At 33.0% G+C, this 16,912-nt stretch overlaps 2 protein-coding genes across 2 annotated transcripts; both read left to right on the top strand.

The window, feature by feature from the left end:
- Window positions 1-1,598: 1,598 nt before the first annotated feature.
- LOC132740655 (perlucin-like) lies at window positions 1,599-4,470 on the top strand. Its single transcript, XM_060728598.1, has 3 exons — window positions 1,599-2,325; window positions 2,690-2,795; window positions 3,935-4,470. The coding sequence occupies exons 1-3, from the start codon at window positions 2,190-2,192 to the stop codon at window positions 4,062-4,064; spliced, it is 372 nt and encodes a 123-aa protein (XP_060584581.1). The 5' UTR covers window positions 1,599-2,189; the 3' UTR covers window positions 4,065-4,470.
- Window positions 4,471-8,423: 3,953 nt separating this feature from the next.
- On the top strand, window positions 8,424-14,264 carry LOC132740656 (uncharacterized). The gene is made up of 3 exons (XM_060728599.1): window positions 8,424-8,584; window positions 11,160-11,312; window positions 14,063-14,264. Exons 1-3 carry the CDS (start codon window positions 8,536-8,538, stop codon window positions 14,185-14,187), a joined length of 327 nt encoding a protein of 108 aa, XP_060584582.1. The 5' UTR covers window positions 8,424-8,535; the 3' UTR covers window positions 14,188-14,264.
- The last annotated feature ends 2,648 nt before the right edge of the window (window positions 14,265-16,912 follow it).

The raw sequence follows: 16,912 nt of genomic DNA, 5'->3' as shown, positions 1-16,912 counted from the left end.
TAGTTGTACATATTGTCAGCATTTTCCGGTTCAATGATTTTTGTCAGAGTTATGGCCCTTTAATATTTTTTTAATTTTAAAGTTTGTCCGGACTACTTCTCTTATACCACTAATGCAATTTCAATGAAACTTTACAGGATTGATCTGTAGCTCAAGTCCTTGCGCATATTGCACGGGTTTTCCTGTTGAATGATTTTTGGCCGAGTTATGGCCCTTTGATAAAAAGGTGTTTTTTTCTGTGTGGTGCCAGATACACAAAAGCTTGTCCGGACTACTCCTCATCAACTACTGGTGCAATTTTATCCAAACTTTACATGAATGACCAGTACCAAGTCTTGTTGTGCATATTATCAGCATTTTCTGGTTCAATGATTTTTGTCAGAGTTATGACCCTTTAATAATTTTTATTTTTAAAGTTTGTCCGGAATACTTCTCTTATACCACTAATGCAATTTCAATGAAACTTTACAGGATTGATCTGTAGCTCAAGTCCTTGCGCATATTGCACGGGTTTTTTGGTTGAATGATTTTTGGCCGAGTTATGGCCCTTTGATTAAAAGGTGTTTTTTTTCTGTGTGTTGCCAGATACACAAAAGCTTGTCCGGACTACTCCTCATAAACTACTGGTGCAATTTTATCCAAACTTTACAGGAATGATCAGTACCAAGTCTAGTTGTGCACTGTCCGTCTGTCTGTCCGTCTGTCACAAAATTTGTCCCAACATGAAATTGGCCATCATGAGGAGACACATGTGATTACTGATCGCTCTTGTTACTCATTAAAGGGGAATGGTCTACAATTGGCACATTTTCTATAATTATTAAGAATAGTAATAAACACAATATAAATGTTTATTTCATGCTTTCCAGTGTTTTATTGTAATATATCAGATGATTATTTTCTGATAAACCACTAGTGAAATTTATAAAATATAATTTTCACTGTAGCCGGACTATATCTGAATGCGAATGAAAAGAGAATCATAACTAAATGGAATAACAAGCAGAGATAAATGCTGTCATGCGTAAAATTTGCTTCTATAGGAAAAGAAAGTCGATGTCACCATACATCATGTTAAAATGTAACAGAATTAGAGAAATTTAACAGAACTATATTTCGAAATTGATGATGTGACGTCATGATGTGACGACGTCACAAAGGAGAATGCGCGACGTTACGCGGCAAAATCAGTAGAAAATACTCAATATCACTTAAAAAGCGTGAAATAAAAAGAAAATTTATTTGTTTTACATATAAGATTGAAATATATTTCATTCGTGAACACCAGCTATTATATTTTCACTCGTGGCTACGCCACTCGTGAAAATATTGCATCTGGTGTTCACTCAGTGAAATTATATTTCAATCTTACATGCAAACAAACAAATATCCTCTATATAATTCGGATGTTCTTATAACATAATGCTTGAAACAAATTCTGATAAAGTTCTAATAGATTTAGTATGATCGTTCATAAATATGATGAATACAATTATTTTGTCCTAGAATTTTTTATTATCTGCTATAGAAATGTAAGTTATATCGGATCATGTAATCATGTATCAACATCCATATATAGATCTTTAGTGATTTATTGTTAAGGTTGACGCTTAATACTATCAAAGTCATTATTAATTGTAATAAAGACTTTCCACTCTAGACCAATTTACTTAAAATGAGCATTGCGCTCTTGCAATAACGAAATAACTACTCTGCTTTAATTCATGAAAAAAGCTTGAACGCAAAACAAGCACTGCAAACTTCCACTAAGCCACTGCCTTTGCATTTATGCATTACGAGTGCATTTGCATAATAGAAACTACACTGAGGTCTAAAGTCCTAAAACATTTATTTAAAAATCTTCCAAAGATCAAGTCTTAGAATCTGTGAAATACACTCAGAATTGAACTAAAACGTTTTTTATGCAAGTGTTACCGGATTTGATTGAAAAATGTTTTTCATTTTTTGATTATTTTGCGCAATAAAAATGATTATTCTGGAAAAAATGGGGTGAGGAAATGACCTGAAACTTTGCACACAAATTATTGTTTCACATCTACATTAAATGGTGTATAAATCTTGGGAAAATATTCCCAGTTCCGTCATGTCAAATGAAGCACGTACTGTCGCCTTCCCATTATTCTATTGAATAAGCACTGCCCCCTTTGCAGTCGTCTTTTAATATCATAATGCAAATATCATGCAAATATTTCAATGTATCCTTTAAGCATCATTGCCAACAACATGGAGCTGATTTAGTAATGATTGAAAGTAAGGATGAAAATCTTTTTATCAGAAGTTTACTTGAACGAATGTATAGAACACGTAAGTAGTATTCGTCTATATTCAAAATGTGTGTGCTAAATTGTCTAGAAATGTGTTTTCATTTTTTAAATTATGACCCCTTGTTTTTCTCGGGACTTGTACCTCGAACTGCCTGTTCTAAAAAAAGTTTTAAAAAATCACAAAAGAACACTGGTAGTCTTCGATTTCCCTCCATATGGATCAATACCTTCTTAGATTTCTATACATGTACTTGTTATGTAAACCGTAGACATTTTGTATGATTCAGATAAATATTCTCAAGGACAACAATTATGTATTTATAGTCCTTAATTTTTGAAGTGTTTGTAAATCCATAATGTTAAAAAACTGGATATTTTTTAACTCATAAGCCATATTCATTAAGCTTCACAGCACTCAGATCAAGAGTTTTGGAAATGTGCTAATGACGAGATGATCGAGGGTTTATGGGTGTGGTACAAGGGAGATAAACCTCTTAATTTTACAGGATGGTATGTTATATTTTCCTTTATTACATATAAGAAATCCATTAATTTCCCCTTTGGCCTCAGGCTAATATGACAGTCTTCAGCCCAATAACAATGTCATTATGAAAACACTTGATTATTAACATTATAATATAATATTTCTTTGGCGGAAAGGGGACATCTTTTTGTAATTCATCACGTATGAAAGTAATACTTGCGTAAAAGTAATAGTTTCGGATTAGAATTATATAAGATTTCATATATTTCGTTCTAATCCATTTCAACATTGTATATATTGAATGAATGTATAATTATTATGTACTGTGTATGATTATGAATAAAATATGTTAAAACTAATAGATGCGCACTTAAAACGTCACACATGATAAACAAGGAGTATCTTTCAAAAAGATACTCGGCCGAAGTAATACTGGTTAACATGCTAAGTTATGTTTTTTTTAAGTTTGAAGTATATTCTTTTAGCAATGCTTGCATAACAATGACATAATAATTATTTCTTGTAGCAAAGAAAATACCCATTTTAAAAGCATTGAAATTAAATTATAGTATATTGATAGTAATGATTTTTCAAAGTAAGACTTTAGGATGTCCCCTTTACTTGTTCTATGTTTGACTTTATAAAATTTGTAATCATTTAAAAATAAACCTAAAAGTTAAAGAACTATTCTCTTTCCTGTACATTTTATTTAAGTACTAGTTCATAGTGGCAAAACTATCCTTTACATTTTATCTTAGAGCTATCTTAAAAATTTTGTTTTAGAATGGCCAGAACTATCCTTAGCATTTTATTTTATAATGGTTAGAACTGTCCATTACATTTTATTTTAGAATGACCAATGAGATTTATCGATTTCAGTTTGAAATTTTGAAATGACCAATAAAAATTCTTTTTATATACAGTCCTTCCCTGTTAATTTTACAGGAAGTCAAACTGATAACAGACGGACTTCGTCCGAAAAATTCCGGTGTGCCATCTGTACTATTGTACCTCTTTGCAGTCGTAATTTATATCTCTCGTACATTCAAATACACATACAGTCAGTGGGTTGTGGCCTATAAATATTTTATCTGGGATATATGAACATACATTTATCTCAAATTCATTCTGTTTTAAATGTTCAATCATCCGAGGCAATTTTTAGGTATCCCGGGCAACCAGGAAGCGAGGGTGACGAAGACTGTGCCGTGTTTGCAAGCAGGACTGACGTATTTAACGGCTGGCATGACGCTCCGTGTGCTGCCTCACACCACCCTATAGACCCTTTCATTTAAGACTGGATTCAAGTTGTCACCCTTGGATGACGTCATTGGGAGATACGGCGGACATTTGCCGATACGATTAAGTACATTAACAGAGGAATATAACGATCTTAATCCTTACTTTTGTAATATGGGCAGATTGAAATTGCCAAAATATTGTGAAATTGAATGCGATATTACATAAAAAAGATGAATAAAAATGTTTACCATGATAAGGTTAACGATTTGTTTCAATACTAGACCATATGGCTGGGTAATTGATCATGGCAACTATTTTTGTTTTATTCTTAATAATGAAAATTAAATTGTCGCGCCGTGTTTTACCAGACAGTTAAATCATACTAACTTGGTAAAAACCAGAGATGTAGATAATATATCTATGTCTCTGCTAATACACAGTACCCGAGAGATATTTTGAGTTTCAAAAATGTAAGAATTCTGTAGTTTTGAAAAAAAACGGCTGCGTAATAATTAATTGCAAGATACTGGTTGAATAGATATTATTGTGTTTTAAGTTTTACTGAGACAAAGAAAAACAATAATATAAATCTATTTAATTTTCCACAAAAAAAATGTGCATAAAAGTAGCAATTCTTTTGAATGTACATGACTGTATAATATTTGTGTCGGCAAAAAAGGCACTCTCAAAAAATCGTACATTACGCCAAATGAATGCACTGCATTGTTGTACTTATAAGAGCCGACAAAAAGCCAAAATTTCGCTCAAAACGGTGGTCAAGCCATCATTTTCACGAATGGTCTCGAAATGTAAACAATGTCGTGGAAATAATCTTGATGAGGGATGAAGAGTTATGTCTTCGCAGCCGTATGCGGCTATTGATTATTTTCAGTTCGGTTAAAAAAAAATATTTTGGCCAGTTTACTTACCGCGTTGAAATCCTGTACGGTATCCGCCATTTATTGCACAATTCTGCGTTACTTATTGCACGAATCGTGCGTTATTTTCACATTCCGGCGTTACTGGATGTACACGGTGAATTCTTTATTTTACTTGTGTTCACACAAAGGTAAAACTTTATTTAAAGCGAAAAATAAATCAAAATAGAGTAGTAAAAATAATAAATCAAATGTTAGATTTATGTTCCGTATTTGCTCCCGTAGAATAAAATCGTCCACAACCGAAATAACAAATATTAATTCATTCTATTTGTTTCGTATAAATAAAAAAGAAATGACGAAACGCAAAATAAAGAATATACGTCTAGGTGTATATTTGCATGTATTTTCAAAGCTTTTTTATAATTAGTATTACATGTACTTTTTACAATGACGCAAGCATGGAATAGTCGCCGATTTCTTTATTGTTTAAGCGTTATCGTCGAAAGATCTGTGATATAAACATATGAAAAAATATTAAGTTAATTTAAACCTTAAAAAATGTTCCTAGATTTTGAGAAAAAAAGGAAACATTGTACTTTACCTCAAACTGTTCAGAAACTCCAAAACGCAGATTGTTTGCAGCCGTTATAGATTATAGATTCAATATGGGTGCCGCCATACAATTTGATAAACAAGATTAACAAGGAAAGGCGGTGTTCAATGAACGCAACCCACACACGACCTAGGAACAAGAACCAGCGGCAAGGACCCCAGGAGGACCCCAGACATATATAAATCTAGTAACCGATAAGGAAATCAAAATAAAAGAAAACAAATAAATGATTGATTAATAGGCCCATTAAGCAAGAGGGCACAGGGGAAGGGGTATAGGAAATTCGGGGAGGGGGCGAAATAAAGAAACAAAAAAAGGGAAGATACTTACCGTAGACGAGAAAACAACAAGGGACACAAACAAAAGTGTCACCAAAACTTTATGAAACAACAAGACATACATCAGAGGAACACAGACGGGCACCCCCTTGGAATGGTCAGCAGCATAAGTACTACTGGGGAGTTTAACCCGGTTAATGGTGCAACAAACCCCACTCTTAGTCCCACCATGTTCCTATAAACGAGACAGTGTAAAATAAAATGAATCCCCGCCAAGTGAAATTTTAACAGTTGTTATGGTTACAAAAAGTTAAATAAATAATCATGTAGAAACATATAAAAGAAAACCCATCGACCATAACAAAAGTACTCAATGTCTTAAAGGAAGAAGAGCAACAAGAAAATCAGCTACAAGGGCCAGATTAAGTAAGACAAAAGACTGTCAGTCCAAACGGGCTTTAAGAATTGTCCATCATAGAGTCTCCCACTTGGTCCGTCTGATGTAATCAAAAGAGGAAACCGTAGAGTCCAGCTGTAATGGGGATGAACACTAAGCATGCAGTATGTGTTAAAAAAAGTAGGGTCTTTTAATAAAACGTTTAATGATTTTAGTTAAAACAGCGGAAAAATACTTTGACCCAAAATCTTACGAAGTTTGTAAATCACATCGCCATAAAACCAGGCTGGATAATCCATTGTCGCAGAAGTGTTTTAAATCACTGTTAAATTTTGAAATTAAATAAAACATTTACGTAATTTATGATAGCGGTAGCCCTGCTGGTAATGAAAATATTCCGCTCGTTGAAATCCTTGCGTTACTACACGCTCTAGCGAATCATATTAGCTGAGAAACATATACCCCGTAAGATGTTGCATGGGGTACGTCTCCGTCTAAATGTGGATAATTAACTATACGAAAGTCAAATTCATCTCTTTTATCATAAATTTTTTTGTGTGAATAGAATTGTTGTTGACATCCAAAAATGATGTACTAAAATTTCAACTGTTCGTTTTATTAAGTAGAAGTTCATGGGGATAAATATCAGACATCATTTGATCAAAATAAGAATTACCTAAATTAAAAATGACATCAAGGTATCTGGAAGTGTTATTAAATGCTACAATCACATAAAGTCTCATAAAGGTTTATTTTCCGTGGCGTTACAAACAATGCGCGTGAAATCTACAGGTGCGGTAGAGTAATCGGATTGTTTTAAAATGGAAAAAATCACTGTAGAAAACCGCTTTTATCTTTTTAAATGCAAACGCAAAAATTTAGGGACTTTTTATGCTAAGCACTTTAGATTAAGTTCTTTCGTGAGGTGTTGATAAAAAGTTTGCAATTAGTTCTAAGTTTATCGCACATGTAACCCCTGACATGATATAAAAAATAATTCTTCCACCATAGGTCGCACATTTGATCCCTGATTATAATTGTATTCTGATTTTTATAGATGTACCACAAGAGGTCGCAAATGTGATCTCGGTTATTGCACAGGTGGCAGTATCAGTGTTTGGACATCCCACCCCTTTCTGCCCCTGAACTCCTACTACAACCCTGAAAAAAGAAATTCAACACACTAAGGCTAACTGTAAGGTATCAAATACAAAACCACCGATAAAATTATTTATAAAAAAAAAAAATATCCACTATCAAAATTATAGTTACAGAAAGGTGAAAAGCCTACAATATGTTCATTTGCCAAAGAATGTGGAACACGGGAAATCGTCGTTTCGGCGACTGGGGCGCATTCCGGCGGCATTTCGCTGCATCATTCATTAACATCAATAAAAAGAAATAGAATTCCGCAGCTTACCTAATACAAGTCCAACAAATATCAAAATCATTCCGATTTTTTTCTGTTTCACGGTATTTTTTGACTTGTCGTAGCCATTTTGCAGTCTGATACCTTGGTTATAATACGCAATCTGATTGGACGAGCCAAATTGGACGTCCAATCAGATCGCGTATATCACACAGGTATCAGAATCCAAAATGGCAGCGACAAGTCAAATTTACCGTGAAACAGAAAAAAAGCGATAGAATATTGATATACGTTGGACTTGAATTAGGTAAGCTGTGGAATTCTAGTTCTTTTTTTTGATGTTAATGAATGATGCAGCGAAATGCCGCCGGAATGCGCCCCAGTCGCTGAAACGACGATTTCCCGTGTTCCACATTCTTTGGCAAATGAACATATAGTAGGCTTTTCAGCTTTCTGTAACTATAATTTTGATAGTGGAAAAAAAAATTTATAAATAATTTTATCGGTGGTTTTGTATTTGATACCTTACAGTTAGCCTTAGTGTGTTGAATTTCTTTTTTCAGGGTTGTAGTAGGGGTTCAGGGGCAGAAAGGGGTGGCGGTGTCCAAACACTGATACTGCCACCTGTGGGTTATTGTAGTACAACCGTACCCAAATGTTTCTGTGTGAAAGGATGACTTTATTTGAATAAAACCTGTATAAATGCCGATTTACCCTTTTGGTGTTTCAAATGGTCTGGTATTATGTGAAGTAAATAGTACATGTATTTTTAAATATCTGGGAGATGAAAATATTTCCAACCTGTAGCGTAATAACCTAATTTATGTGTGTGCTTTTGTTAGGGTATACATTCAGATGTCGTTAAGTACAGATAGTTACGTCGTTAGACAATAAAATGTCAAAGGACAATATCTTCTATTTTAAAAATCGTAATGTTCATGTTATTTTCATTGAATAAGTGACGGTGTTGAAGTAAAGATATCAAAATGAAGTCGTCAGTTTCGGCTTTTGCCGTTGTTGCAGTAATGTTAACGGGTAAGTTTTATTATTGTTATTATTATTATTATTTTTTTATTATTATTATTATTTATTTCTTCGCATGGTATTTTTAATAATTAATTTTACTTTATGCTTTTCAGTGAATTACTAATTTATCCGTGAAAATTATATTTGATAATTTCACAGTGAAAATTATCAAAATATAATTTCACACTTTTCAATGACGAAACTACTTTTTTAAGATTTTCCCCATGTGGTACCTCGATTTTATTTTTACTGACAATTCTAACAATGTCAGGCTGTTAAAGAAAAAGCAAAGATGAAATCGATAAATAACTTAAATGTCAAAAGTAATAAAAAGATTTTAAAGTTCACGAGATGAAATAGAATTACATCTTACACAACAAACAAACAAATTTTCTTTTCATTTTATGCTTAAAAACAAGTTAAAACGAAATTTCCATAATATTACCGTCAATATTAAAATCTGTTTTCCCCATTGAGAGCCCCATTTAGTCGGAATTTCTCATTAAATACAAGAAGTCTTGAGCTGAAAAATAGTTCGACAACCAACGTTAAATGACGGTGATGTTATTCATTTTATTAAAAAAAATGAATGATCGCTTGTTTTAATAATAAATAGAGGATATTTGTTTGTTTGTGTGTAAGATGAAATTTTATTTTATCGAGTGGGCTTTAAAAACAGTATTCTCACGAGTGGCATAGCCACGAGTGAGAATACTGTTTTTAAAGTTCACGAGATGAAATAAAATTACATCTTACACAACAAACAAACAAATGTTCTTTTTATTTTATGCTTAAAAACAAGTAAAAACGAAATTTCCATAATTTTAACGTTAATATTAAAATCTGTTTTCCCCATTGAGAGCCCCATTTAGTCGGAATTTCTCATTAAAAACAAGAAGTCTTGAGCTGAAAAATAAGTCCGCCAATCAACGTTAAATGACGGTGATATTTATTCATTTTATTAAAAAAATATGAATGATCGCTTGTTTTAATAATAAAAACGAACAATTCTTGTAGGAGAAAAAGTCCAACCATCCATCCATATTTCTGTTACTTACTGCGAATTTATTTTAGACCTGGCTTTGTAAAATGTAAACGGCAGTCATTTTTTAAAGTTGTGTATTTCATGGGAGGAAAATAATTGTGTAAGATTCAGAGGGATATAATTTGGATTTGTTTGTCATACACCATTTAAAAGAAAGAAAACTTATTTGAGGATTGTAACAGACAAAAAATAAGTGTTGACAGATGTGAAAACATTCAAAAAAGGCGCTAGGAATATGACAAACTTGGAAGCTTGCTCATGGAACGCTGGGTTATTTTACTTATTTTTCGAGTGATGGCTGTCAATGCTTTTCAAATTTTCATAAAGCATACGGCAGTTATTGCTCGTAGGATACTTTAATATACCCAAATGTCATCAAGAGCAGTTTTGCATGGGGAAGGAATGGATTTTTCAGACTGTAAAAATGAAACTAAAAAATTTAGAGACGAAATTTGGTGATTGGAATTTGAATGAATAGAAGTAAGTTTTCTTCTTTTTATTACTTTTGACATTAAAGTGATTTCTCAATTTCAGCTTTGCCTTTTCTTTACACAGCCTGACATTGTCAGAATTGTCAGCAAAAATAAAATTGAGATATCACATGGGGAAAATCTTAAAAAAGTAGTTTCGTCATTGAAAAGTGTGAAATTATATTTTGATAATTTTCACTGTGAAATTATCAAATATAATTTTCACGGATAAATCAGTAATCCACTGAAAAGCAAAAAATAAAAACAAACAATTCTTGTAGGAGAAAAAGTCCAACCATCCATCCATAATTCTGTTACTTACTGCGAATTTATATAAGACCTGGCTAAGCGGCAGCCATTTTTTAAAGTTGTGTATTTTACGGGAGGAAAATAATTGTGTTTGATTCATAGGGATATCATTTGGATTTGTTAGTCATACACCTTTTTAAAAGAAAGAAAACTTATTTGAGGATTGTAACAGACAAAAAATAAGTGTTGGCAGATGTGAAATCATTCAAAAAGCAGCAAGGAAAATGGAAAACTTCAAAGGCTGGCTCAGAAACGCTGGGTTGTTTAATTATTCTTCGAGTGATGGCTGTCATTGCTTTTCAAGTTTTTATAAAAACATACGGCAGTTATTGCTCGTAGGATACTTTAATATACCCAAATGTCATCAACAGCAGTTTTGCATGTGGAAGGAATGTATTTTTAGACTGTAAAAATGAAACTAAAAAATTAGAGACGCAATTTGGTGATTAGAATTTGAATGAATTGAAGTAAGTTTTCTTCTTTTTATTACTTTTGACATTTAAGTTATTTATCAATTTCAGCTTTGCTTTTCTTTAAACAGCCTGATATTGTCAGAATTGTCAGCAAAAATAAAATTGAGGTACCACATGGAGAAAATCTTTAAAAAGTAGTTTCGTCATTGAAAAGTGTGAAATTATATTTTGATAATTTTTACTGTGAAATTATCAAATATAATTTTCACGGATAAATCAGTAATCCACTCAAAGGTATAAAATAAAAAGTTTTAAAAAGTAATCAATGATTCTCACTTTACTTTTAGTTTGGTTCGCCAACGTAGAATGTGTGCCATGTACGACAAATGATCAATGTAACAATTCTACATCGTGTTCTGGAGCAAACACTCCCATCTGTGAACATCCGGACCTCACCGACGTTAACGAGAATGGTGGATTGTGCACATGCAGTGTTGGATGTATGTAATGGTTTAAACACAGATTGTAAAATAGTAAATAATGGAAAGTGGACTCCCAAATTCCTCAATTTAAATGCCTCACTTGGGTTTGTAAAAAAGACTTTGTATTTCAATTTGAATCCCCTTAAGTCTCAATACATTGTTTTTTAAGATTAACCGTCGTTTATGATAACTCATTCTAAATGTGGGAAAACAGATTGTGCAGGGTTCAGGGTTCATTCTTCAAACTATTATTGTTTTGTGATAACCAACCCATGGCCATTTTTTTTAAAAGCCACTAAGTACACAAGAATGTATAAAGAAACAAAATATAAAATATTGTTCCTATGCGTATATTCAAACGAAGTAAATATCTGTATGTTAGGGTTATAAGTGGATCTATGAATAAACGTTGTCACGATGTCTTTGAAAGTTTATGTCAAAATATTATGTCAAAATTTTATGTCAAACAAACTAGCATATTAAGCCTCATTTGCATTCGGAACATCTCGGCTATTAAACAAAGTAACCTCGGACTTAATACGTATTTGAAAGTAATGTAGTTATACCCCGTGGTTATAGATGTAAACAAAAAAGGTGTACTCTTTGATAATGTATAACGAATGTAAATAGTTGACATAAAGTCTGTTATAGTAAAAATATGATTGAACATTTGTCTGACAATCATAATCAATTTAAAATGCTTACTGATGTACAATTATATCCAAATCCGAATAAATGTCAACATATAGACGTTTCAACAACCATAGCAATAAATATATATACAAGTTTGTTTCTTAATAAAGAAGATTCGAGAGGTCTTTTTGTAGCTGTGGCAGATTTGTTTATTTCGAAAATATTTGGAGATTATTGTTTTGCATATAAGGCACAATAAATGTTTATAATTCACAATGATTTAACAAAATATAATTCATAATATATATTAAATATAGTATCATAATGAAAGTTTGTTTTTCACTTTATTTTTTTATGTTTTGAAAGATTATATGCAGGAGAAATATACATTCTTGGTGCATTAGGGATATTTTTTATACAAAGGAAACAATTTATGTTGTCAAGCTAATTTTAGAATAAATGAGCTATATTAAAAGTAGTATCAAAATAAAAGTTCTCGTGTAAAATTCAATTATCAAATTTTCGATTTATGTTGAAGTAAGTACTCTGCAACAGAGATTTTCCAAAAAGGACATAAGTATGTTAATCAAAATATTTACATAAAAAATGTTATATCATTTGATTTGAATAAACAGTATATAAAGCTGCATGCCTACAACCACAATATTTGAAGAAAATCAAACTTGAGAAAAAATTGTGCCATTTGCGCCAAAAAATCTCCGTTGCGTAATTTAGTCATACCGGTTCAAAAGTTGAAAGAGCAGCAAAATTTTGGTACACGGTTCGCTCGGTCATATAATAGTGCATGGTGATATTGTAGTTATAATGTTCACTGTTACATTTTTTCGTAACATGAAATAGTAAAACGCTTTTCAGACAATAATCGATTTATACAGTTTTAAGGATTTAAACGGAACGGACCATTCCTCGTAGTGTTTAGTAAAGTAAATGATATTTTCCGATTTTTTTTTGTACCGATTTGTTCTCTTCGATTATAATTTTTCGTTAAAGTTTAGTCGTATTTTGAAGTGGAGCACGCATAACAATTTTTGTAGACTGGCTTTAATGAATGCGATGTATTAGCTTTAATTTGATACCGCCAGCACTCATTCTGAACACTGTGGAGAGTTCCGATGTTCTCTCGAATAATGTACTGTTTACTACGAAGGACCGTTGGGAACATATCAACTTCGTGAATTCCCGATTTCATCTTCGTGAATTCATACGGAATTTTCAGCTTCATGAATTCACGATTTCAACTTCAAATCATTCATTATTTTACTTTAATGAAATCACGATTTCAACTATTTCAACTTCACGAATTAAACCTTAAGAATAGAAGATTTCAACATCACAAATTCACGATTTCAGCTTCACGAATTCACGATTTTAACTTTATGAATTCGTGAAGTTGAAATCGTGAATTCAATAAGTTGAAATAGTGAATTTTTTGAAGTTGAGTTCATGAAATTGAAAAAGAGATTTCGTGAAGTGTAAATAGTGAATTCGTGAAATTCAAATCGTGAATTCATGAAGTTCAAATCGGGAATTCATGAAGCTGAAATGTCCATACCGGTCTTTCGTAGTTTACTGTCATATCTGTAAATTTACTAAACTAAGGTAGACTTTTAATCTCTAGATTGGTATCATTTTGTCTTCAACTCCTATAATTAAATTACTATTTGTTTACATGTTTAAATTCTTAGCGCAGGTTAGACCTAAATACAGTATCCGTTCTGTGTATGCTCTTGTGTTCGAGGTTCTTATTCAAGGGCCAAGATGATGCGATTGCGTCATTTGTTGTTAAAAGACGAGTTTCATTGACGGATTAGGAACAGAAGACAATACTTTTTTCATTTCCCGAGTTTCTTAACATGAACACACACGACACGTCATCAAAAATGGCGATCTGACCGAAGTTACCAACTTATTAAGTAAATAAAAGATAAATGCTTAGTCGCTGTACGATTTTTCTGTAACAGAGTGTGTTCACTTTCTTGTCTTCTCTGATCTCGGTATTAAATAAACAAAAACCTCCATCCGAATATTCCCAGGTTATATTTTTTTATACATGTTTGTTGATACCTAAATGTATTTCATTATTTATAGTGAACGAATCGTTTTGTGTTTTACAGTTTGTAACTACCCTGCTGAGTGTAAAGTACCAGAAGTAGTTCTTGAATGCCCGTATGACGACCGCCATTGTTATGACAACAGATGTATCTGCTCTCGTTTTCCAGTGTTTCCCGGAAGAAAATAACATGTTCTTCTAATGGTTGTACATTAACATTCAATTGAATTATTCACTCGAAATAAATTTGAAAAGGATACACCATATTTTTTTGTTTGTGTTAATTTATTTATTTATTAAAACAATTAAGGTTGATTTTCTTCTATATCGCTTGCCTTATTTTTCTTTATTTTCCATGATTATTGATGGAAAATTATTTTATTACAAAACAAACACGCTTCACCTTTTTGCAAGACGGTCTATTGTGAAATTTACTATTTGGGTATAAAAAATGAAGACGATGAATAACAATAAAACTTTTACCAGTGCATCGCCTTGAGCGCATGTTACCATGGTAATTCAAAAGCAGAACAACGCGCGAATACCTATATAATAATAACAATTAATTCATTTACTTAAAAAAACGAAAGGAATCTTAAAATGCAAGGTGACCATTTTATTTATGAACAACCCTCGTACATGTTATGCACGGTATTTAAATAGACTGGCAATACCTTGCAGTTGTAGAGAGAATGCCAGCCCACATGGCTCAATCGGTAGAAGTGCGAGACTTGTAATCTCGACATTGTGGGTTCGATTCAAGGGCTGGCCAACTAAAATTACGAATCAGTCTTTCGGATGAGACTTTAAATCGAGGTCCCGTGTAGGGTGCTTAAACACTTGGCACGCTAAATTTCTGGAATTTGGGCATCTTTCTGTATCTGTATCTTGCACTATTTTTCCAAAAAATCTAAACTGATGAACACTTTTCTGGAGGACTTGCCCATATTGGACAACCGGTGGCGAGTATAAATAAGCTCAAAAACACACACGAGCAGTTGTAGGGCTTGAAAACCCATCATACATGTACCGTCAAATTCACAGGACTGTGTTCGAGATATTGATTGGTCACTACTTAAAGGGACTCAAATAAGGTTTAAAATCCAAAAAACAAAACATATGAATTTCTTACATAAATGAGCTAGGTTTAAACGCTTTTCATTTTGGGTCATTTTCTTACAATTTGAATAATTGTTCTGGAAAAACGAAGTGCGCGAATAATCTGAAATTTTGCATTAAGATTAGTGGTCTAAACCTACTTCAAATAGTACATTTATCTGGAAAAATATTTTTAGTCCCATCATGTCAAACAAACAAAAAACCTCAGTGGAGTCCCTTAAAAACAAGTTATAAATTATACTAAATATATATGTAACTTCTGGTTTTGTTTTATCTTTTATGTTTTTGCTTTTTGGAGTGACCAATCAAACACCTGTAGTCATATTCTGTAATTACAAGACACTTAAAGTGTCCATAAAATGCCACATTTTTTTGTTTCACACAACATAATGCATTTCTGACTAGAATTGCACGGGCCCTTTCCGTCAAACCTCGGATATGGACGATTAGAATGGCTCGGGGTACTTGATACGCGAAAATCAACGTCTTCTTTCAGCATTGTCAGCATTATACCAAAAGAAAATTTCTGCATAAATGCATCATTACAGTATGGACGCACAAAATTGACGGGTCTATGACAAACTTTAAAACTGTTGCTTTGTAGGTAACAAAATATGAAACAGTAAAAGTACCATAAACTATAGGCGTGCAGCAACAAGCTCGTTATATTCTGTAGTCTTGTAACTCAGGTGACTTCAAACCACTTGCTCCTTACCGCTGTGGGTTCGAATCCGGCCTGAGACTTTGGACTCTTTTATGGTTCTACTCAAGAGTCCGCCTGTGCATAAAATAATGCACGGAGAGGCTCCTGAGACCGCATTCAACTAAACACGGCCAAATGAAAATGAGTGTAAGTCCTACTTAAAGCCTAGCCAACCAATCACCAACCAACCCAATCAACCAACCAAAACAAACAAACTAGGATCCACGTTCTTCTTGCGCGTATGACTGATCAATATACCGGTATAAGCATTGGGTCAGTAGAATAAAATAGTAAAACAGAATAGTTAAAAAGGGAGACATTATAAACACTTGTTATATGTCGCAACGCCGCTAAATGTCGCACTTACCGCTAATTGTCGTACCATTGCCGCTAAATCTCGCAACCACTGCTAAATGTAGCAAAATCGTTTGCCGTTAAATGTCGCACGATTATCCCTTACCGTTAAATGTCGCAACACTGCCGCCAAATGTCGCAACATGGAATTCATGCAAAACAAAATTGACTACCGTTAAATGTCGCAAGATGTATGTGGCGCCGTTATATGTCGCAACGCCGCTAAATGTCACACTTACCACTTAATGTTGCACCATTACCCCTAAATGTTGCATCAGCCGCTAAATGTCGCAAAATCGTTTGCCGTTAAATGTCGCAAAATTTTAATTCATGTAAAACAATAAGTTGTTGGTATTATGATAATAAATTTTATCATTATGTGTGTAATCTTGAGGCAAGTATCTATCATGTAGGAAATGATTAGCTACAAATTTTAAAATTAATTGTTTAAACGAAGTCATCTTAGTCGGTGACCACAATTCATGCCAAAAGTCCCTAGGTGATTAAACACATTTGTATACATTTTTTGTCTCAAGCCTTTTTTAAAGTAAAATAGAGATATGTACAAAGGCTCCGTCCGTCTGTCTAGTCCGTAACTCATCTATTTATCAAGGGATTTTGAAATAACATATGTTCACCAAATTACGACCTGTCATGCGAAACAACCAGAACTCCACGGTGGTCCCACTTGGAGATCAAAGGTCAACATTGTCTGATGGATGGTACAATTCGTGTTCG

Source organism: Ruditapes philippinarum, unplaced genomic scaffold (assembly GCF_026571515.1).
Source record: "Ruditapes philippinarum isolate M1 unplaced genomic scaffold, ASM2657151v2 ctg4034_1_1_1_1, whole genome shotgun sequence".
Taxonomy (NCBI): domain Eukaryota; kingdom Metazoa; phylum Mollusca; class Bivalvia; order Venerida; family Veneridae; genus Ruditapes; species Ruditapes philippinarum.
Note: the sequence above shows the minus strand (reverse complement) of the source record. Positions and strands in the feature narration are given on the sequence as shown.

What these genes read in the sequence shown, in the direction of transcription:
- LOC132740655 (XM_060728598.1), top strand. Translation starts at nt 2,190, where the DNA reads ATGCAAATATCATGCAAATATTTCAATGTATCCTTTAAGCATCATTGC. An exon ending in TGAACGAATGTATAGAACAC is followed by an intron (nt 2,326 to 2,689) that starts GTAAGTAGTATT and finishes ATATTCATTAAG; the next exon opens with CTTCACAGCACTCAGATCAA. An exon ending in CCTCTTAATTTTACAGGATG is followed by an intron (nt 2,796 to 3,934) that starts GTATGTTATATT and finishes GGCAATTTTTAG; the next exon opens with GTATCCCGGGCAACCAGGAA.
- LOC132740656 (XM_060728599.1), top strand. Translation starts at nt 8,536, where the DNA reads ATGAAGTCGTCAGTTTCGGCTTTTGCCGTTGTTGCAGTAATGTTAACG. An exon ending in TGTTGCAGTAATGTTAACGG is followed by an intron (nt 8,585 to 11,159) that starts GTAAGTTTTATT and finishes CTTTACTTTTAG; the next exon opens with TTTGGTTCGCCAACGTAGAA. An exon ending in GTGCACATGCAGTGTTGGAT is followed by an intron (nt 11,313 to 14,062) that starts GTATGTAATGGT and finishes TGTGTTTTACAG; the next exon opens with TTTGTAACTACCCTGCTGAG.